The 22,586-nt window shown below is 42.5% G+C and overlaps 1 protein-coding gene and 1 pseudogene across 6 annotated transcripts in view; one reads left to right on the top strand and one right to left on the bottom strand.

Annotated features, from left to right (window-relative positions):
* Nucleotides 1-22,320, top strand: part of PIK3R3 (phosphoinositide-3-kinase regulatory subunit 3) — a 100,437-nt gene extending 78,117 nt beyond the window's left edge. For all 6 annotated transcript variants that reach the window (XM_074380748.1, XM_074380747.1, XM_074380746.1 and 3 more), the window contains 4 exons: nt 5,105-5,281; nt 15,587-15,661; nt 16,127-16,297; nt 18,598-22,320. In XM_074380748.1, the coding sequence (XP_074236849.1) occupies nt 5,105-5,281; nt 15,587-15,661; nt 16,127-16,297; nt 18,598-18,796 (622 nt within the window). In that variant the 3' untranslated portion in view covers nt 18,797-22,320. The remainder of the gene's footprint in view (nt 1-5,104; nt 5,282-15,586; nt 15,662-16,126; nt 16,298-18,597) is intronic.
* Nucleotides 9,486-11,214, bottom strand: LOC120366108 (large ribosomal subunit protein eL8-like; annotated as a pseudogene).
* Nucleotides 22,321-22,586: the final 266 nt, after the last annotated feature.

Below are 22,586 nucleotides of genomic sequence, written 5' to 3'. Positions count from 1 at the left end.
TGAGAGTAGGCATGGTGGCTTATTTTCCCTGGTAGCCTTAGTACCTACCTATGTATGGGAGTACGTAATGGGTGCTCATTGAATAGTTTTTTGAATTGAATGTCAACTTTGTCAGCAGTCTGAGAATAAACTGTAGTAGAACAGGACTGTAGGCAGGAATACCAGCCTGACTTGCACATAACTGCAATGATTGTGGTCATCAGGCTAAATGATAGTGAGGGGCCTGGACCTGAGAAATAGCAGAAAAGAAGGAGGAGGTCATGGAATGCTAAGGACTTTATGCCTGACAAGATAGGGTAGGTGTATGAGAAGTCAAAGATTATTCCTAGATTTCTGGCATGAAAGACTGGAAGATGGTGTTTTTTACCAAAATAAGAAGTACATGAGGAGAGTTTAGGGTTGGAACCAGTGAGTTTGAGGTTGTGGAGCTCTCTGAGGGGCAGACAACTGATTATTTGGATTTGGAATTTGGTATAGAAAGGATTTGGGAGGTGTAGGTGTGTAGTTGATGGTAGATGCTGAGAATGAGATTACCCAAAAAGAATGAGTGGCAGAAGACGTATTGGATTTGATAGCTAAAAGGTTGTTAAAAGCCTTCACCAAAGCAAATTTAGGAAGGATTAGAAGCTAAGCTAGATTATAGTGGGTTGAGACATGCAAAAGTGGATAATAAGTACAACTAAATGATATGCAATGGGAAAACAAAATTATTTCTCATATTAGTACCACAGTATTAGTATATTTCTGTGTGCATAAGTTTAGAGCTAAGTGCTGTGAGGCAGTGTAGCTTAATGGTGAAAATCATGGGCTTGAATTCTGTATTAGCTATTTATTAGCTGTATAACCTTGGGTGAATTACTTAACTCTTCTCAGTCTGTTTTCTATAAACTGTGAATAATCTCTTGTTGGAATGCTAGAGAATTAAGAAATAACTATCTTGGCACATGGTGGACTTTCAATAAATGGTAATTTTTATTAACGATGAAGAAACAGAAAAAGATTTTTAGTTCATTGCAGAGGGAAGTAAAGTAGAATAATGAAGTTTTGTTTTATTTTATTTTGTTTATTTATTTTATTTGAGACAGAATCTCACTCTGTCACTCAGGCTGGAGTGCAGTGGCACAATCTCTCCTCACTGCAACCTCCGCCTCCTGGGTTCAGGTGATTCTCCTGCCTTAGCCTCCCAAGTAGCTGGGATTACAGGCTACTGCCAGCATGCCCAGCTGATTTTTGTATTTTTAGTAGAGACAGGGTTTCACCAAGTTGCCCAGACTGGTCCTGAACTCCTGGCCTCAGGTGATCTGCTGGCCTCAGCCTTCCAAAGCGCTGGAATTACAGACATGAGCCACCACGCCCAGCCTGTTTTATTTTTTTTTGTTGTTATTTTTTGAGGCAGGGTCTTGCTGTGTTGCCCAGAATGAAGTGGCATGATCATGGCTCATGGCATCCTCAGCCTCCTGGGCTCAAGGGGCCCTCTTGCCTCAGCCTCCTGAGTTGCTAGGACTATAGGCAAGTGCCACCACACTGGCTAATTTTTTAAAAATTTTTGTAGAGATGGGGTCTTGAACTCCTAGGGTCAAGCAATCTTTCCACCTCAGCTTCCCAAAGTGCTGGGATTACAGGCATATGTCCAGCCTATGAATTTTTAATAGTGATATAAAGCCACATATTGAGTGACAAGGGAATAATGTGGACAGTTGTTACCATAAGGGTTCAGAGCACAGCAAAACTTTGTGTATTGGAAAAGCTTATAGCCATCATCTGTTGAGTGCTTACCAAGATAATGTCAGGGAATGTCCTTGTCCTTTACATATATTGTCACACTTAATTAACACAAAAACCCAGTGAAGTAGGTACTCCTGTAGGTATCCATTTGTATTAGTCTGTTTTTACGCTAGTGATAAGGACATACCCGAGACTGGGCAATTTACAGAAGGAAGAGGCTTAATTGAACTTACAGTTCCATGTGGCTGGGGAAGCCTCACAATCATGGTAGAAGGCAAGGAGGAGCAAATCCTGTGTTACACAGATGGCAGCAGTCAAAGAGAGAATGAGGAGGATGCAAAAGGGGAAACCCCTGATAAAACCATCAGATCTCATGAGACTTATTCACTACCATGAGAACAGTATGGGGGAGACCACCTCCATGATTCATTTGTTTCACTCTGGGTCCCTCCCACAACATGTGGGAATTATGGGAGTATAATTAGAGAGGAGATTTGGTGGAGACACAACCAAACCATATCATTCTGACCCTGGCCCCTCCTAAACCTCATATTTTCACATTTCAAAATTAATCATGCCTTCCCTACAGTGTTTTAACTCATTTCAGCATTAACTCAAAAGTCCACAGTCCAAAGTCTCATCTGAAACAAGGCAAGTCCCTTTTGCCTTTAGCCTGTAAAATCAAAAGCAAGCTAGTTATTTCCTAGATACAGTGGAGATACAGACATTGGGTAAATACACTGTTTTAAATGGGAGAGATTGGCCAGAGCAGAGGGGCTGCAGGGCCCATGCAACTCTAAAATCCAGCAGGGCAGTCAAATCTTAAAGCTCCAAAATGGTCAATTTTGACTCCATGTCTCATATCCAGGATACGCTGTTGCAAGAGATGGTTCCCATGGTCTTGGGCAGCTCCGCCCCTGTGGCTTTGCAGGGTACAGCCTCCCTCCTGGCTGCTTTCACAGGTGGCCTTGAGTGTCTGCAGCTCTTCCAGGTGCATGGTGTAAGCTCAATGGATTTACTATTCTGGGCTCTGGAGGATGGTGGCCCTCTTTTCAGTGTCACTAGGCCATGCCCCAGTTGGGACTCTTTGTGGGGGATCGAACCCTGCATTTTCCTTCCACACTGCCCTAGCTGAGGTTCTCCATGAGAGCCCTGCCACTGCAGCAAACTTCTGCCTGGACATCCAGGTGTTCCAGACATCTTCTGAAATCTAGGCAGAGGTTCCCAAACCTCAATTCTTGACTTCTGTGCACCTGCAGGCTCAACACCATGTGGAGGCTGCCAAGGGTTGGGGCTTGCACCATCTGAAGCCACGGCCCAAGTCCTATGTTGGCACCTTTCAGTAGTGGCTAGAGCGGCTAGAACACAGGGCACCAAGTCTTCAGGCTGCACTCAGCTCAGGGACCCTGGGCCCAGCCCATGAAACTACTTTTTCCTCTAGGCCTCTGGACCTGTGATGGGAGGGGCTGCCACAAAGACCTCTGATAATGCCCTGGAGACATTTTCCCCATTCTTTTCTATTGCGTTGTCAGGCTACAAATTTTTCAAACTTTTATGCTGTGTTTCTCTTTTAAAACAGAATGCTTTTAACAGCACCCAAGTCACCTCTTGAATGCTTTGCTGCTTAGAAATTTCTTACACCAGATATCCTAATTCATCTCTCAAATTCAAAATTCCACAGATCTTTAGGGCGGGGCAAAATGCCATCAGTCTCTATGCTAAAACATAACAAGAGTCACCTTTGCTCCAGTTCCAACAAGTTCCTCATCTCCATCTGAGACTACCTCAGCCTGAACCTTATTGTCCATATTGCTAACAGCACCTTAGGCAAAGTCATTCAGGAAGTCTGTAGGAAGTTCCAAACTTTCCCACATTCTCCTGTCTTTTTCTGAGCCCCCCCAAACTGTTCAACCTCTGCCTGTTACCCAGTTACAAAGTTGGTTCCACATTTTTGGGTATTTTTTCAGCAATGCACCACTCTGTTAGTACCAGTTTACTGAATTCGTCCATTTTTATGCTGCTGATAAAGACATAGCTGAGACTGAGCAACTGTAAGGCTTACATGGACTTACAGGTCCACGTGGCTGGGGAAGCCTCACAATCATGGCAGAAGGCAAGGAGGAGCAAGTCCCGTCTTACATGGATGGCGGCAGGCACAGAGAGAATGAGGAAGATGCAAAACTGGAAACCCCTGATAAAACTGTCAGATCTCGTGAGACCTATTCACTACCACGAGAACAGTATGGGGGGAATCACTGGGGAAACAGCCCCTATGATTCAATTATCTCTTCTTGGATCCCTCCCACAACGTACGGGAATTACGGAGTACAATTCAAGATGAGATTTGGGTAAGGGCACAGCCAAACCATATCACCATTTTAAACAGATGAGGAAATGAAGGCACTGAGAAGTTAAATAACTTGCCCACAGCAAGTGACAGGGAAGAGATTCAGACCTAGGTAGGCTAATTGCAAAACCATTGTTCTTAACCGCCTTGTTGTGCTACCTGTTGAATATCAAACATATAGCTTTACTTGTTCAGCCATGGCTGGATTCAGGGCCCAAATAAGGTTATAGAGATTCTCTATCACGTTGTCTTTTGGCCCAGTTTTTCTCTGGGTTGACTTCATCCGCAGGCAGGCTTTGCCAGTGAAGTGACAGTATAGCTGCTGGGACAAGAATTGCATATTCATAATTTAGCAATTCGTGTGGAAAGAGAGAATTTATTTTAACAATATACTTCTAGCAGATGTTCTAGAATTGACTCTCATTGGGTCAGTTTAGTCTTACTCCTACTCCTGAACCAGTCACTGTGGCCTGAGGGGAGGGAATAGGGTAGAATGGAATATTCTTACTGGCCGGACTGGGCCACGTGTGTGTGTCCATCCCTGGATCCGCGAGGGGGCACGAATTCTTACCTCCAGGGAAAATTAGGGTGCTAATACCAGAAATGGGAATGGATATGGGCCAGGCAAAAGCAAACGTTCACCACACTTAAAATATTAGGACTTCGCCCGGGGCAGTGGCTCATGCCTGTAATCCCAGCACTTTGGGAGGCTGAGGAGGGTGGATCACCTTAGGTCAGGAGTTTGAGACGAGCCTAGTCAAGATGGCAAAACCCCATGTCTACTAAAAATACAAAAATCAGCCAGACGTGATGGCAGGTGCCTGTAACCCCAACTACTGGGAAAGCTGAGGCAGGAGAATCACTTGAAAGGAGGTGGCAGTGAGCCAAGATGGCACCTTGCACTCCAGCCTGGGTGACAGAATAAGACTCTGTCCCCCCTGCCCAAAAGAAAGATATTAGGACCATGCTCACACAGTGGGATCTTTCTGCTTGATTCATATTTTAGCCTTAACATGTCACATATTTTTACAGAATTATGATGAATTATGATAAATTGAAATCACGTCTGGGCGAGATTCATGATAGCAAAATGCGTCTAGAGCAGGATTTGAAGAAACAAGCTTTGGACAACCGAGAAATAGATAAAAAAATGAATAGTATCAAACCTGACCTGATCCAGCTGCGAAAGATCCGAGATCAACACCTTGTGTAAGTAGTCTGGAAGTGTATGGGGAGGGAGACGCCAGCGCCAGGTTTATTACCAGCACTAGAGACAGTAGAGGTGGAAGAAGACATTTGTAATTGAGAATTGGCCAGTAAGATGGTAAGATTTTAGGAAAGTGGGCTTCATGTTTGTAGGGATACCAGGGTTAATCTGAAGTCACTGTGTGGAACAAACCAGAATGTAGGACTCCGATTTATACAAATGCCTTGGAAATAATCTGGGGCTGGCTGTGGCATGAGTAAAATGTGGTACCTTAAAAAGAACAGATTAATGTTTGCCTAAAACACAAAAATCAGAATCTTTGTTTACACAGTAGAATTGAGCAGGGAATTTCTATTTCCTCTGAGGGGAAATAGGCTCTAGGCTGGGCATGGTGGCTCACGGCTGTAATCCCAGCATTTTGGGAGGCTGAGGCAGGTGGATCATCTGAGGTCAGGAATTTGAAACCAGTCTGTCCAACATAGTGAAACCCTGTTTCTACTAAAAATACAAAAATTAGCTGGGCATTGTGGTGCATGCTTGTAATCCTAGCTGCTTGAGGCTGAGGCAGGAGAATCACTTGAACCCCGGAGGTGGAGGTTGCAGTGAGCCAAGATCACACCACTGCACTCCAGCCTGGGCAACAGAGTGAGAATCAAAATAAATAAATAAAAAAAAAGAAATGACATTATTTATTTAAATAACAGAAATGTGTCTATAAAAGGCACTTGAGATAATTTGAGTAGTGAAACCTATCTTTAATATTAGGGAAAACTTGAGTTAGCCAAATATAGGAATAATAGATCATTTCCAAATGTAAATGGAAAGATATTATCAGAATAAAATATGTGAATTAGATTTTTAGAAGGATAAATAACTGCTTCATAGCACAGAATGCATGAAAAAGGAAGATACTAGATATTGGGTTTAGTTCTGGCTAATGGATAGACTGTTCTGCAGTGCATTTATGGGTGACCTTGATGCATGTAACACCACTCAATTCAAACCACTGGCAGGAGAAGACTGAGCAGAGACCTTTGACTCTGGGTTTTCCGTAGACTTCAGGGTTCTTTGAGAAAGAAAGAGGATGAAATATACACCTAGAGATTGGAACTGTGGCAGAAGAGTTTCAGTAGAGGAAGATTTAAGGTGATTTTTTTTTTTTCCCCTCTGAGACAAGAGTCTCTGTGTGTCACCCAGGCTGACACACAGTGAAATGGCATGATCTGGGCTCACTGCAACCTTTGCCTCCCGGGTTCAAGTGATTCTCCTACCGAGTAGCTGGGAATACAGGTGTGCACCACCATGCCTAGCTAATTTTTGTATTTTTAGCAGAGATGGGGTTTCACCATGTCTGGTTTTGATCTCCTGACCTCAAGTGATCTGCTTACCTTCGCCTCCTAAAGTGCTGGGATTATAGGCATGAGACACTGTGCCCGGCCTAAGGTGATATTTTTGGGGGTGAACAATTACAACTACACCATGCTGTTATTTTAAATAACAACCCTCTCAAGAGATTATTTTTGTTTGCTATTGTGGCCAAAAAAAAGTCAAGCCAAGTGTATATAGCATACTGAAGAGCTTTGTAAACAAGTCAAGGAGGTGCTCTTATCTGAAAGTAGGATATGTCTGTTCTTGGAATGCTCATGTGGTTCTAGTCACATCATGAAGCTGAAGAAAGGCCCAAGAAGGCTATGCTATACAACAAAGCAATGAATGGCAGTCCTTCTTTGCCCTGAAAAGCAGTAAGAAATACAAGGAATATACCATCCCAAGGAACATGAATAAGTGTAGTACTTTAGTCTATTCAGGTTGCTAAAAACCATAAATTGGGTAGCTTGTAAACCACAAATTTCTCACTGTTTTAGAGGCTAGGAAGTCCCGACTCAAGGCACTGGCAGATTTGGTGTCTGATGAGGGGTGAGGATCTGCTTTCTGGTTCATAGATGGCACCTTATAGCTATGTCCTGGCAGAAGGAGCTAGGGGTCTCTATCAGACCTCTTTTATAAGGGCACTAACACTATTCATGAGGGCTCTCCCCTTATCACCTAATCATCTCCCGAAGTACTCACCTCCTAATGCCATCACCTTGAGGGTTAGAATTTCAGCCTATGAGGAGGCTGAGGCAGGAGAATTGCCTGAACCCAGGAGGTGGAGGTTGCGGTGAGCCGAGATCGTGCCATTGCACTCCAGCCTGGGTAACAAGAGTGAAACTATGTCTCAAAAAAAAAAAAAAAAATTTCAGCCTATGAATTTTCAGAAGATGGTAACCCATTCTTTAATGGGTTGTATAAACTGTAGAAGAAAGAAAAAACAAAACAGAAAAAAGGACAATAACAACAAAAAACACCAAGACAAAACCACACACACACACACACACACACACACACACACACACACACACACACACACAACCAAACCAAACCAAAACAAAAACACAATAACAAATATAAAAGAGTTTAGATATCATTATGGATGACAAATTGATGACCTACAAGTAAGGACAACTCAGAAGTATAGGGAGACACAGACAACCGTTACTTCTTTGGGAAGGGCTGCTTCAAGGAGAATAGTTCAGTGTCTCATAGTCCATGCTTTGATGTTTCTAACAGAGAATTGCCTCTGGACTTGGTGGACTTGATATATTCTAATGCTGAAATGTGTATTCCTGAAGAAGACTGGTAGTAAAATATGTGCTGCATATTAGCATGGCTCCATGATATTGAGTTGCTGCATGATCTCTCTCTGGTCCTGTTTTAAAGGAACAGGTTGGAATTCTGTGATACCTAGCTGAAGGTTGTCATTCTTTCTTTAAGCCCTCTTTGGATGTAGTCATTTCCCTGACTGGCCACTGCATAGCCCGCAAGGGTTCTATGTGATTTTCTGCTGAGATCTTGGTGTACTACTAGTAGGATATTCTTGAATGTTTAAATACAGAATTTTATTTCTTAAATATAGGAAAAAAAACCAGTTTCTATGATATAGTTCCATTTACTGGAAGCTCAAGAATGGGTAAAATCTGTCTATAATGAGAGAATTAAAAATAGTGATTATTTATGGTGGGAATTTTGATGGGAAAATGGCATGAGGAGCCTTTAAGGGTTCTGGAAATGTTCTGAATCTTAATATGAGTGGGGTTCCATGGGTTTATACATAGGTAAAAATTTATCATCAGTACACTTAAGATCTATATGCTTTATGTATATTATATAAATACATTAAAAATTTCTTAGGTATAATTTTTTTAAAAAAATTCCCTTTCAAAAAAAGGAATTTTGTTAATATGCAATTCGTTTTCCTCATGAGTTTAAGATTAGCCTTCATGATTCCCATTTACCTTTTCTGGTACTGTAGTCTCCCTTGATCCATGGCTTTGCTTGCTGTGGTTTTGCTTTCCATGTTTTCAGGTACCCCCAGTCAGCCACAAACTGGATAGGTGAGTATAGTACAATAAGACATTTTGAGAGAGACCATGTTCACATAACTTTTACTTCAGCATATTGTTATACTTGTTCTATTTTATTATTAGTTATCATTGTTAATCTCTTACTGCACTTAATTTATAAATTAAACGACCAAAGGTATGTATGTATAGGAAAAAACAGTATATATAGGCTTTAGTACTGTCTGTGGCTTCAGGTGTCTTTTGGTCTTGGAACTATTTTCCATGGATAAGTAGGGACTACAGTATTCTTAAACCAAAAATTCATAAATTTAAAATAAAGAATAATGGCCATAATAATATATGTACATAATGATGAGGGGTTTTTTATGTTATTAGGAAATTGATGAGTTTTAAGTAATATATGTACTGGCTTGTGGGGGAGTGTTGCAGATAAAGGAGATCCCTGTGGCCGGGTGCAGTAGCTCATGCCTGTAATCCCAGCACTTTGGGAAGCCAAGGCAGGTGGATCACCAGAGGTCAGGAGTTAGAGTCCACCCTTGCCAAGATGGTGAAACCCCATCTCTACTAAAAATACAAAAAAGTTAGCCAGGTGTGGTGGCAGATGTCTATAGTCCCAGCTACTCGGGAGGCTGAGACAGGAGAATTGCTTGAACCCAGGAGGCAGAGGTTGCAGTGAGCCGAGATCATGCCACTGCACTCTAGCCTGGACAACAGTTAGACTCTGTCTCAAAAAAAAAAAAAACAAAACCCATGTCCAAGGTGGGCCATCCCCCTCCAGTGCTTATCACCTAGTCGAAGGATCCAAACAAGGACAACTTGACAAAAACGCACCACAGCACTCCAGCCTGGGTGACAGAGCGAGACTCTCTCTCAAAAAAAAAAAAAATTAGCCAGTTGTGGTAGCATACACCTGTATTCCCAGCTACTCAGAAGGCTGAGGCAGGAGAATTGCTTGAACCCAGAAGGCAGAGGTTGCAGTAAGCTGAGATCACCCCACTATATGCCAGCCTGGGCAACAGGGTGAGACTCCGTATCCAAAAAAACAAAGTTCTGTGGATGGTGGTGTGTTCTGGTTTCATTTTTTTGTTTTTGTTTGTTTTTACAACTTTATTGAGATACAGTTTACGTACCATATAGTTCACCCATTTAAAGTGTATTATGCAGTATTTTTACTATGTTCACAGGTATTTATAGTCATCACCACATATTTTAGAACATTTTCATCACCTTAAAAAAAAACACTGCACCCTTTACTTATTATCCGTATTGCCCCTTTCCTCTAGCCCTAAGCAACTGCTAATCTACTTTGTCTCTATGGATTTGTCTATTCTGGACATTTCATGTGAATGAAATAATATTAAATGTACTCTTTTGTGACTGGCTTTTATCACGTAGCATGGTGTTTGCAAAGTTTGTCTGTTGTAGCATATATCAGTATTTTTTTTTGAAGGAAAATTTGTATTGTTTTAATTATTTTTATGTACAGAAAACTCAGCAGTGTACATTTAACCCAGTTTCATGGCAAGTTCTTTAGCCTTTGCCTTTTTGAGCTTGGCGATGTGAGCCATAGACCTGGGACCCAGGGCATTGCCTCCCCAGTGATGGCGATCTCATCATATCTGTCATTGTAATTGGTATGGATAGCTTCCACCAGCTTAGCCAAAGCACCTTTGTCTTCCGAGTTAACCCATGTGAAGGCAACAGTGGTGCAGGTCTTCCTGTGGACTAGACATCCCAGTCTTGCCTTCCCCTTGATAACGCAGTAAGGGACTCCCATTTTACGACACAGGGCAGGCAAGAAGACAACCAGCTCAATGGGATCCACTTCATGTGCAATGACCACCAGCTGAGCTTTCTTGTTCTCCACCAAAGTGGTGATGGTGTTAACTCCTGCTCAAAGGACAGGTGGTCTCTGAGTGGGGATGTCCCCTTTGCCAGCAGCTTTCTTCTCGGCCCGGGCCAACAGCCTCTCCTTCTTCTCTTGCTTTGTCTCTGGTCTATACTTGTGGGCCAGCTTAAGCAGCTGAGTAGCTGGTTGGCGGTCTAGGGCCTGGGTGAACTGGTTAACAGCAGGATGGCTCTCTGCTGTTGCAACCTGATAGAGCGGGACCATTTCACAAAGCAGGGGACGTCTCTTTTGGGCTGGATGTCCTGTCCAATGCCACAATTCTTAGGCCTTTTCTCAAACAGGGGATTCACCACTTTCTTGGCCTCCTGCTTCTTCACAACAGAAGGGGCCAGAGCCACCTTCTTCCCCTTGGCCTTCTTTCCTTTCAGCATCTTGGGCAGCGGGAGGAGAGCACATATATCAGTATTTCATTCCTTTTATGGCCAAATAATAGTCTTGTATAGTTATACCACATTTTGTTTAATCATCATCAGTTGGTGGAAATTTGGGTTGTTTCTGTCTTTTGGCTATTTCAGTAATGCTGCTGTGAACATTATATACCGTTTTTTTGTTGTTGTTGTTTTTTTGTTTTTTGAGACGGAGTTTCGCTCTTGTTACCCAGGCTGGAGTGCAATGGCGCGATCTCGGCTCACTGCAGCCTCCGCCTCCTGAGTTCAGGCAATTCTCCTGCCTCAGCCTCCTGAGTAGCTGGGATTACAGGCACGCGCCACCATGCCCAGCTAATGTTTTGTATTTTTAGTAGAGACGGGGTTTCACCATGTTGACCAGGATGGTCTTGATCTGTTGACCTCGTGATCCACCCGCCTCGGCCTCCCAAAGTGCTGGGATTACAGGCTTGAGCCACCGCGCCCGGCCTATATACCGGTTTTTAGATAGACATATATTTTCATTTCTTGTGGGTATATACTAAGGAGTGAAATTCCTGGATCATATGGTAAATCTCTGTGTTTCACTGAAGAACTGCTTAGACTGTTTTGTGCAGTGATTGCACTATTTTACATTCATACCTTTAGTGATAATTTGGGTTTCTTAAAATAATGACTCATTCTTAAAAATATTTCTTTTTTTTGCCACGGAGTTTTGTTGCCCAGGCTGGAATGCAGTGGCATAATCTCGGCTCGCTGGAACCTCCGCCTCCCTGGTGCTAGCAATTCTCCTGCCTCAGCCTCCTGAGTAGCCGGGACCACAGGCGTGTGCCACCACACCTGGATAATATTTTGTATTTTTAGTGGAGACAGGGTTTCACTGTGTTAGCCAGGATGATCTTGATCTCCTGACCTCATGATCCACCTGCCCTGGTCTCCCAAAATACTGGGATTACAGGCCTGAGCCACTTCACCTGGCCTCTCATTTTTTAAAAAAATTAAATGTATTCCAAGCTCCCACTGGCCTGGTTATATTAAAAATACTTAATCTCTGTTATCATTCCTACCTTCTATACACACTGACACTTGGATCATTTAAGGATATCATCCTGAAGTAGTGCCAGAAAATTAGAGGAGCACAAGGTCCTCTGTACCTCCCACTTGACTGCTGTCATTGGGTGCTCCTCTGCCTAATCATTGGGTCTTGCCATCTGGCTGTTTGAGAAAAATTCCAATGTGTCCTTTATGGTAATTTCATCATTGGCCGCCAACAGATGCTGCATCTGGTTTTTGTTTTTTTTTTTTTTGAGACGTAGTCTTGCTCTCTTGCCCAGGCTGGAGTTCAGTGGCACAATCTCGGCTCATTGCAACCTCGGCCTCCCGGATTCTAGTGATTCTCCGGCTTCAGCCTCCTGAGTAGCTGGGACTACAGGCGTGTGCCACCACACCTGGCTAATTTTTTGTATTTTTAGTAGAGATGGTGTTTTACCGTGTTAGCCAGGATGGTCTCAATCTCCTGACCTCATGATCTGCCCACCTCGGCCTCCCAAAGTGCTAGGATTATAGGCGTGAACCACCGCGCCCAGCTGATGCCGTATCTTAAAACCTCATTCTCCATCCAGGATGCCCTGTGCATGAGGCACCATTTTCTGTCACTCCATTTCCTACTTCAGCCAGGCTCCAGACAGTGTCTACTTTCTTCCAGGACTATGGCTTCAGCTTCAAAATATCTTTTCTTATTCTTATCTCTCAGGGGCTTCCCAGCTTAATCCTTTTGTCTTAGACTGAAACACAAGCTCTCTTACTCTTTTTTTTTTTTTTTGAGACAGAGTTTCGCTCTTGTTACCCAGGCTGGAGTGCAATGGCGCGATCTCGGCTCACCGCAACCTCCGCCTCCTGGGTTCAGGCAATTCTCCTGCCTCAGCCTCCTGAGTAGCTGGGATCACAGGCACGCACCACCATGCCCAGCTAATTTTTTGTATTTTTAGTAGAGACGGGGTTTCACCATGTTGACCGGGATGGTCTCGATCTCTTGACCTCGTGATCCACCCGCCTCGGCCTCCCAAAGTGCTGGGATTACAGGCGTGAGCCACCGTGCCCGGCCTCTCTTACTCTTAAAGTGTGTAGTTGGGTTGTCAAACCAATTATATCTTTAGAAAGGACACTATATATACATTTTTTTTCCTGTACTTGCTGGGGTAGGGCTAGAAAAGATATACTAATACCAGCTTTTTTTTTCTGTCTTGTATTTCATTTTGTTTGTTTGTTTGTTTGTTTCAAGGAGTGGAAAGTTTAATAGTCAAGAAAGGAGAAGACAGAAGGAAGAAACTCCCCATGCAAAGACAAAGGAAATAGGGCTCCAAAGCTGAAAGAGGAGGTCCCCTGTCTTGTATTTCTTAAGATTACTTTGATGTAATCTATGGGGATAGTATTTTCCCTGTTTTTTTTAAGAAGAGATAGCTGAGGTATAAAGAGAGAAAAGTTCAAAACCATGCCAAAAAATATGTATATATAGTGTCCTTTCTGAAAATCTAATTGGTTTTACAACCCAGTTACTACACTGACAGAATCAGAACTGGATGTTAGGTCTTTGAATGTTTTGCCTCAGATTTTTCCTGTAGAATTTATTGCCTTTGTCATCAGTGCATTATTCAATAACATTAAACGTGAATTAACACATTTACTGAAGTTATTTGAGGTTGTTGAAAATGATTTTTAAAATCTAATCAGCTCTTGGCACTGTTAATAGGTATGTAAGGACTCAGAACTAGTTAAATCTTTGAAATGGACTTTTGGGTGACTGGAAAAGCTGTCTAATTCAGAAGGTCGGCACCTTTATAAATGGAGGGTGGAGCAAAAGCATTTTTTCTTTTTCTTTTTTTTTTTTTAATTAGGAAAGTGTTAGGAAACGGATTCCTGACATTCTGTGTGGCAGAAAGAGGGCTCAGTTTAAAGAGGTTGGTGGTTAAAAGAACATGGGGATTCAAGAGAAAATGTGGTGTATTCTTTAAGTTCACGCCTTTTTAGCCAGTGTGCTTGTTTCTTTGATAAAGAAAAGGTCAGTTTCTTTAAGGATTGAAGACTGGGTGATAAGAATGTTTAGAGGAGGGCATCTGGATATTTTGATGAGAGGAGTGATGGAGTAGGGGAGGGGGTTTGTTACTAAATCAGTGGTATCAAGATCACATATTACCTATTTTCCAATTTTGCTAAGCATAAAAAATGAAATTCAAGTTAACTAAAGGGCAGGTCTTACTGAGGAAGACTGAAATCTGTCTAACAGAACTTTAACATTAGGTGTGATGCCAAGTTATCTTGGATACTTGGGGTCAGAGAGAGATACAGGATGATCCTGGAGTTGTGAAGATTTTGTTAAAAGAAACCCACCAGCAAATATTTACTGACTACTGAATATCTCTGTGCATGTGCTGCCTTAATAATTGGGAACAGGATGGCAGCTTACATTTCACTGGGGAGACAGACAAAAGAAACAAAAATATAAAATAATGGATTTTAGCTAAGTGCTATGAAGATGATAAAACAAGGTAACGTGTAGAGAGTGACTGGAGACCGCCTTAGTTGGGACAGTTAGGGTAGTTCTCCCTGGGGCGATGGTGTTTATGCTGAAACCTGAATGATAAGGAGCCTTGCTTATCATTCAGATTTCATCATAAATGGGTAGTGATGAATGAAGGTGTTTTCCACTCCACCCTAGTTTTAGACTGTTGGCCATCTGAAAGGAACAAAATGTTCTGGTTTACCTCATCTTACATCTAAAATACCGGTAAATTTTAAGATACTATGATTTTCTTTTTCTTGTCTTTTTTTCTTTTTTCTTTTTTTTTGAGATGGAGTCTCACTTTGTCACCCAGGCTGGGGTGCAGTGGTGTGATCTTGGGTCACTACAGCCTCTGCCCCCTGGTTTCAGGCAATCCTCCTGCCTCAGCCTCCCTAGTAGCTGGGATTACTGGCATGTGTTACCACACCTAGCTAATTTTTGTATTTTTAGTAGAACCGGGGTTTCACTGTGCTGGCCAGGCTGGTCTCGAACTCCTGATCTCAGGTGATCCACCTGCCTTGGCCTCCCAAAGTGCTGGGATTATAGGTGTGAGCCACTGCGCCTGGCCTGGATACTATGATTTTCTTGGTAATGAAGTTCACTCATATTAATTACTCAGATTGACACCCTGAATTTCTTGTGGCTTGCTTAAATGCAAAAACAGAACTTGAAATTTTTAGTTAAAATATTAATCTCAATTCAGTAGGTCACACAGGAAGTGGATCCTCAGGCTTAGTGATTGCAAATGTAACAGCATGCTCACCTAACTAATGTTTTCAGAAACACATGTCCCACTGTGTGTGAGTGCGAGTATGTGTGTGCTTGTGGTGGCACATCTTCCAGAAAAGAAAAGTGAAGTGCCTAATTTCTGCCTTTGTCCAGAAAAGATTAACATCTTGTTAGTTGAAATAAAAGTAATTGAGACACTAATTTTGGGAAATCTTTGCCTACTCTTGTGGAATTAGGAAAAACAAGGAGTATAGACTCTAGAAGTTTGATTGGCTCAGACATACCTACTTTGTCCAGTCAGAGTTGCATAGCTACTGACACTGGTGTCTTCCCTCTGGCAGATGGCTCAATCACAAAGGAGTGAGACAGAAACGTCTGAATGCCTGGCTGGGAATTAAGAATGAGGATGCTGATGAGTAAGTTCTCTATATACCTTTCTGTCAGAGGGCTTTGTTATCAATATAAGACATGCACCTTGTTTATACATGCCAAATACTGGTTGTTATTGTCACTTGAGGGCATTTAATGGAGAACTTTGACTCTCTTTTGAATTGAATTGCCTAAAGTGTACCCTATAGGTACTTGAGTTCAGAGACCTACCTCTAAACTAAAAATCTGGATGTATAAGCTACTTTGAGTATAGCTACTCAAAATCTGGATGTGTAAGCACTGTTATTTAGATATTCGTATTTCAGCTTATTGGATGAAACATATGAATTCTGTGCTTTCTGCACCATAGCAAGTAATGAAGTTAACACCCAACTAATTGCAATTTTGCTTTGTCATTTGTGGTTTAAAGATTTAGAAGAGTGTTTTATTTATGAATTTGCTTTTAGATTGAAGTAACTTGTTAGAATAATATATTAACATTTAATTTTTAGGAACTATTTTATTAATGAGGAAGATGAAAACCTGCCCCACTATGATGAGAAAACCTGGTTTGTTGAGGATATCAATCGAGTACAAGCAGAGGACTTGCTTTATGGGAAACCTGACGGTGCATTCTTAATTCGTGAGAGTAGCAAGAAAGGATGCTATGCTTGCTCTGTGGTGTAAGTCTTCTCTGGGGATATAACCTTTTGAAATCTTTTGCATTAATTAATATAAAATCAACCCTTCGTGAAATTCAGATGAAATTAGTTAAAGTACAGTAACGCGGACCCACGGCTTGGTCCATAACTATTTGTACAAAAAAACCCAGCTTTATGAGAAATGATAGCTTAAATTATCTTGGGGTTTTAATTTACATGATAAGTAGATTAGGCCCTGCAGTATTGCTGTTGGATTTCAGGTGTCTGTGAAAGGTAATGTGAGATCTTAAATTGAAAAAAAAAAAAAATCACTTAATTCTTTAGTAGTGTCTTATATGCCTAGTATGGTCTCCAATGTCAGATTAGGGAAGGCTTGATTAAATAGAACTGTTTTTACTCCAGAAGGAAAACTATCTAAAATTTTAAATTATGTATTATTCTGTTGATGTAGTGATAGGAAATGTGGAAGTGTTTTCTGTAAGATAATCTTGTGACTTTTATGAGAAAAGCCTACTTTTCCTTTTAATGGAAAGTGAAATTCTGGGGATAACTAACTGTGCCTTAGTCACATTTTTGCCTGAGTGTGGAATATATTCTTTAGGAAGGAAAACATCTTCATTGATAAAAACCACACTTAAAAAGAGGTATGATGGTGCCAGATATACTGGGCTCAGACTCTGGCACTACGGCTTACCCACTGGAGAACCTTGGGTGAACTACTTAATCTTTCTGTACCCAGTTTCCTTATCTGTAAAATAAGGATAAAACTTACTTTAGGGTTTTTGTGAGGATTAAATGAGTTAATCTATGTAATATAATATTACATAGATTACTTTTAAAAATGCAGGCACATAAGAAGTAAATGTCACCTGCTAATATTATGATGATGATGCTATGGTGTTGCAGAAGGCAAACAATGACAAAGTGCTCTCTAAGGAGAGGGCAAGGTGGAGAAGAAGACAAGGGCATCCATATTAACACACTGCTCAGTGCCTTTATGTGATCATCTTGTGTTTAGAGGTCCACTTCTGTAATGGAGACAGAGTTTGAATCCAAGTTTACCTGGTTTCAAAACCTACATTTTTCGATTGTACCAGGCTTTCACTAAATGTGTAAGATAAACAGAATCACTGTGAAATAAGTATCATTAATAGTGGAGAAAGAGTGGGTTGGGAGGTTTTGTGGAAAAGGCATCTAAGATGGACCTCAAAAAGATGAATAGGATGTCTTATGGGAGGAAAATGGTGGAGGAGTTGAAAAGTGCATTGGATTACTGTTATTCAAAGATAGAACTACTTGCAGCATTTCATTTCTCCTTGACTTGGGCTGTTCAAGTTATCTGAGTGGAAATGTAGGAGAGCATGGTTCTTATAAGACTTGGGATATTTAAGAATAATAAAAAGAAGAAAGGCAGAAAATGCCTGCTTACTCTCACTCAGGTTACTGGGTGGCAGACTGTAAGTTAAGGACTTGGCTGGAGTCCTTAAAGAAAGAAACAGATTAATCAGGGCTGGGTGCTGTGGCTCATGCCTGTAATCACAGCACTTTGGGAGGCCAAGGCGGGCAGATCTCCTGAGGTCATGAGTTCAAGACCAGCCTGACCAACATGGAGAAACTCGTCTCTACTAAAAGTAGAAAATCAGTCAGGTGTGGTGGTGCATGCGTATAATCCCAGCCACCTGGGAGGCTGAGGCAGGAGAATCGCTTGAACCTGGGAAGCGGAGGTTGCAGTGAGTCAAGATTTTACCATTGCACCCCAGCCTGGGCAGCAAGAGTGAAACTCTGTCTGGGAAAAAAAAAAAAAAAAAGAGAAACTGATTAATCAAAAACTACCCTTGGCTGGGTGTGGTGGCTTGCACCTGTAATCCTAGCATATTAGGAGGCTAAGGCAGGACGATTCCTTAAGGCCAGGATTTCATGACCAGCCTGGGCAACATAGCAAGACCCCATCTCTACTAAAAATAAAATATTAGCTGGGCATGTGGCTCACGCCTGTAGTCCCAGCTACTTGGGAGGCTGTGGTGGGAGGATCACTTGAGCCCAGGAGTTCAAGGCTGCAGTGAGCTATGATGAAGTCACTGTACCCTAGCCTCCCTGTCTAAAAATAAATAAATAAATAAACCCTTACATTTATGGTTGTTTTAACACCTGTATCTATGGCCAAGTCTGTAGGGAGTGGGGGGAACACAATTTTACAAGCTTTGACTGATTAACAAAACATGCTTATCTGCATAACAGTTGCTCTCAGATTGCTGTCCATTTAGTGTCCCTTTATATATTGTTACTTGCCTTAACATTTCTTCCGTGGTATATCATTGCAGGGCCGATGGGGAAGTGAAGCACTGTGTGATCTACAGCACTGCTCGGGGCTATGGCTTTGCTGAGCCTTACAACCTGTACAGCTCTCTGAAGGAGCTGGTGCTCCATTACCAGCAGACATCCTTGGTTCAGCACAACGACTCCCTCAACGTCAGGCTTGCCTACCCTGTTCATGCACAGATGCCCTCGCTCTGCAGATAAAGAGGAAGTGGGAAGAGAGGTGGTTCTCTGGCATTTTTTTCTACAGTTTTTATTAGACTACGACGAGGGCATTCTTTCTACATAGACTGCTTGTTTTGCACAAGAAGCGATTCTGTGAATGTGAAGTGGAGAGGCCGAGCAGCAGCTGGCCGGGATGGGGGCATTAGAGGCCTGAGGTTCTCTAGGGCTCAGCCATGCTGCTGCACTGACGTACTAAGCTGAAAGCAGATGTTTTTCTGAAAGTCAATTTCATTGGGGTTTTTGTTTAGCCAGGCACCCTCAACAGAATATTAGGCTTGATGGGGATAGCGGGTGGGGTTGTGTTTGGAAGCTTCTGAAGAGTCCATGTCTTTTTTAAATCTTTAACTCTGAGAGTGCAGCAGGGGCATGGCTCTGCTGGAAGTTCTGTTTTGCTCTGGCAGTCTCTCTTCCCCCCATGGAGAAGGCTATTTTGATTTTGTGATAGGATGGGATTTGATGAAAAAGACAACCAAAGGAAAATGGGGAGGCTTGGGATTTCATTTAAACAATCTAAGCCAAGATGATAAAAAAAACCTTCAACTGAAGGTACTTTATTTCTTACCAACATAATTTAGGCTTCAGCATATCAGCCCCTCCCTCTGAAGAAGTATTATGTTCAGAAGCCAACAAAACAATGTTTGTTGCCACACCAATGTTGGATGGGAAAAGGTGGCACTAGTAGGTGAATGTATACTTCTGTACCAAAACCTGAACATAAGAAGACTAGAATTTGTGAATTTTAGCAAACACTAAAATTGGTCAGTGTAACCCCTTCTGTCCTGCCTTGTTTCTCAGAGAGGAGGAGTAGCATTCTTTTTGTGGGGATGGTGAGCTTTGAATCATAAAATGAAGTTGGTGCTTGTGTGGTGTTTCCTTAGCCTAAAGAATGATCTGTTGTTTGAAACCTTTGTAACTTGTCTGTATGAGTAAAGAAAAGGTGCAATCCAGTGCTTTTAGATGGCTTGATACACCAAATAACAATATGGAACAACAACATTCTTATATGTACTTCCCCAAGTGTAAAGGCCCTGCAGAAATAGTAAACATGGTTTAATTTTCCTTTATCTCCCCTTCCTTTGCTGGACAGGGTTTTGGGAGTTATAGGATGCTAAGGAGGGGAGTCAGTTTGTGGTCAGAGGCCTCAGTAAATCACAGACCCAGGGGCCCTGTGGTCCAGAGTGAGTCATACCACATTACACATGTGCTTCCATACAGTGGTTTCTGAAGCTTTTGCAGGGAGAAAAGATGGCTTAGTGTTTAGACTGTTAGTAGAAGCCATCTGGAAGCTTTTCTCTTTGCCTTTTTTTGTGATCCTGCCATTAAAGTTATGTGCAGTCTGCCCTCATGCTCCAGTGGCCTTGATTTTAGGCCAGGAATCTTCTGCTCCATGTGGCTTGAGCCTTCCAGCTGAGTGAAGCTAGGCAAATGGAGTGGGGGCAGGCATCTATTCCTGCCCCTATCATGCCCCACACCCATCAGTCAACACTCATTTGACAAATAGAGTCCAGCTGCCTCTGAGCCAATCCTGGAACCTTAATGGGCTCAGAGTGAGTCAGCTGTTTCAGCCCAAAGCTCTGCAGTCAGCCATCCTAGCTCAGTAGAGAAGCCAGTACTGCGTCTTGGTTTATAAAGCTTACAGCCAGGGAAAGCTCTAGTTTTTGGGGTGAAAGAAAAATATTACTTTCCTCGTGCACTTATCTCCACGACAGGGTCCAAAATATGGACCATGATGTAGACATAGATGTATAATTTTGGAAGAACCTCCAGTTACTAGTGATGAGGATAGGAAGGGAAGTGCTTATCTTGGCTTTTCCTTGGTTACATTGCAGTTTCAGGATTGGGTGAGGCAGAGACAAACGAACCCCCGCTCCAAAGTCATTTAACTAATAGCCAGCACATTCCTTTCCCAAACTGTTGATTGAAATCTTACTGAAAGTTTTACTGAATAATACCAAGCTAACTGCTGCTGGGCACACCTGGATGGCTTTGCCTCTGGTGTTGAACCTGCTGAAGCAGGTGGATGCTCAAGATTATGTGCAAGGAATCCCTCTTGTATGGTACTAAAATTTCAATGTGTTCTGAATGTCTTTTAAACCAAAATGGAAATACAGATACTTGCCTGTAGTATTCAATAATGTGTCTGCTCCTTTTTGGGCAGACACTGAGGGTGTGCAGGGAAAGACCATATACCATCTTTATCTACACTTGGGCTGGCTTGTAAAAAAGGGCTGCTTTCTTTCAGTCCTACATTCCTTCACTTTTCTTCTTCAGTTTTTCATTCTTGAATTCATTGTTTTGTGGGATCTAAGACCCAGGGGTCATTTGAGAGGTTTGACAGTATATTTTCTGACCAGTTACCACATAACTTGCTTGACCCTGAGCCAGTGGAAATAGCATAAGGACCAGTGTACTAGCTACTGGGCCTGGTGTGTAAGAGGGGTAGGGTAGCAAGGTGCCTCTCCCATGACTTGGGAGCAGGTCTTGACCTCCTTCATGAGAGTTTAGTGCTGTGTCCTGTCCCATGATCTGGACCCTGGGACTATCTGTCTTGGCATCCTAACTGCAGTTTCAATGAGGCAGAGGGCAAAGAGAGACCAAGATCAGAGGGGCTCATTATACTCCTGGCTAGAGAACCCAGTGACTGACATGAAAGCAGCTTGGGGCTGGCTGGACACAGGTGCTAGGCCCAGCTTTTCCAGGCGAAGCTTTCATCACAGAACAGTGCTGTCTCCACCTGGCCATAGATGCTGTGCCCTGATTTGGGCCTGGATAGGCTGTCTGTGTTCTTCCCACTGATCTGCCCAAGAATGAGGACCTCCCAACACTTTCACTCCCTCTCCAAGCCTTGATGGGACTTCCCACTTAATTTAGGCCTCATGTGCTTTGAAGTTTTGAGAGCCAATGTGGTGTCTTCCATGGGTCTCCTCTCTTTGCTGCAAGTAATCAGCCCCATGTGTTCTCTTAAACTGAGAATTGCACCTGGGCAATTCCTGTTTCCTAAGGTGGTCTCTGCTGCTAGTTAAGAACCCAGAGCAGCCCTCTGTGAGGCTTCAGTGGCCTCAGAAACCAGAGGGTCCAGATCAGGGCTTGCTTGGGCCCTCTGCTACCAACTGCTCAGCCCTGCTTTAGCTCCAGCCACTTGTGGCAAACAACCTTGTTTCCTTACAGATTCCAGCATGTGACTTTGGTGCCCTGTTACTTGTGAAAAATCTTGTCTTTGATGTAGTCAAAAAAATTCATGTAGTTAACGTAAAAAATATCTGACTCACAAGAAAGCGAACTGTATGTCTTGTGATGGGACAGTTCATAATGTAGTTCCTAGACCACTTTGCAAATTGTTCTTGTCACCAGATGTGTTCAGACATTGCTGTGCAATTGTGGGGGAGGGTAGGGGAAAGATGAGAGGAGATACTTACTGGTCTTTTTGTTTTATACCTTCCCCAAGAGGGGACAGTCTGGCCAACTTGCTCCAGTAATGCAATAAAGACATTGCAATAAAGTAATTTTTTTGTCTTCATGCTGTGAAGGGGTGGGCTGGGGCAGAGTGGAGTTCAAGAGAGAAAGGAGTACTCAGGTGATGAATAGCCCTTGAAACTTTCGAACCTTCTCTCCAGTAAGCAAGCACCAAAAGACCTAGTACTAGGGTTGAACTGGGGCAACAGGAGGCTCTCTTCTTCCTAGGAGAGCATGTTGACTCCAACTAGGCATGCCAGAGTCCTGTCCACAGGACACAGGGAGTCTCAGATACTGACTCTGAGAAAACTAAATC

The sequence above is a fragment of the Saimiri boliviensis genome, chromosome 11 (genome assembly GCF_048565385.1).
Source record: "Saimiri boliviensis isolate mSaiBol1 chromosome 11, mSaiBol1.pri, whole genome shotgun sequence".
Taxonomy (NCBI): Eukaryota; Metazoa; Chordata; class Mammalia; order Primates; family Cebidae; genus Saimiri; species Saimiri boliviensis.
Note: the sequence above shows the minus strand (reverse complement) of the source record. Positions and strands in the feature narration are given on the sequence as shown.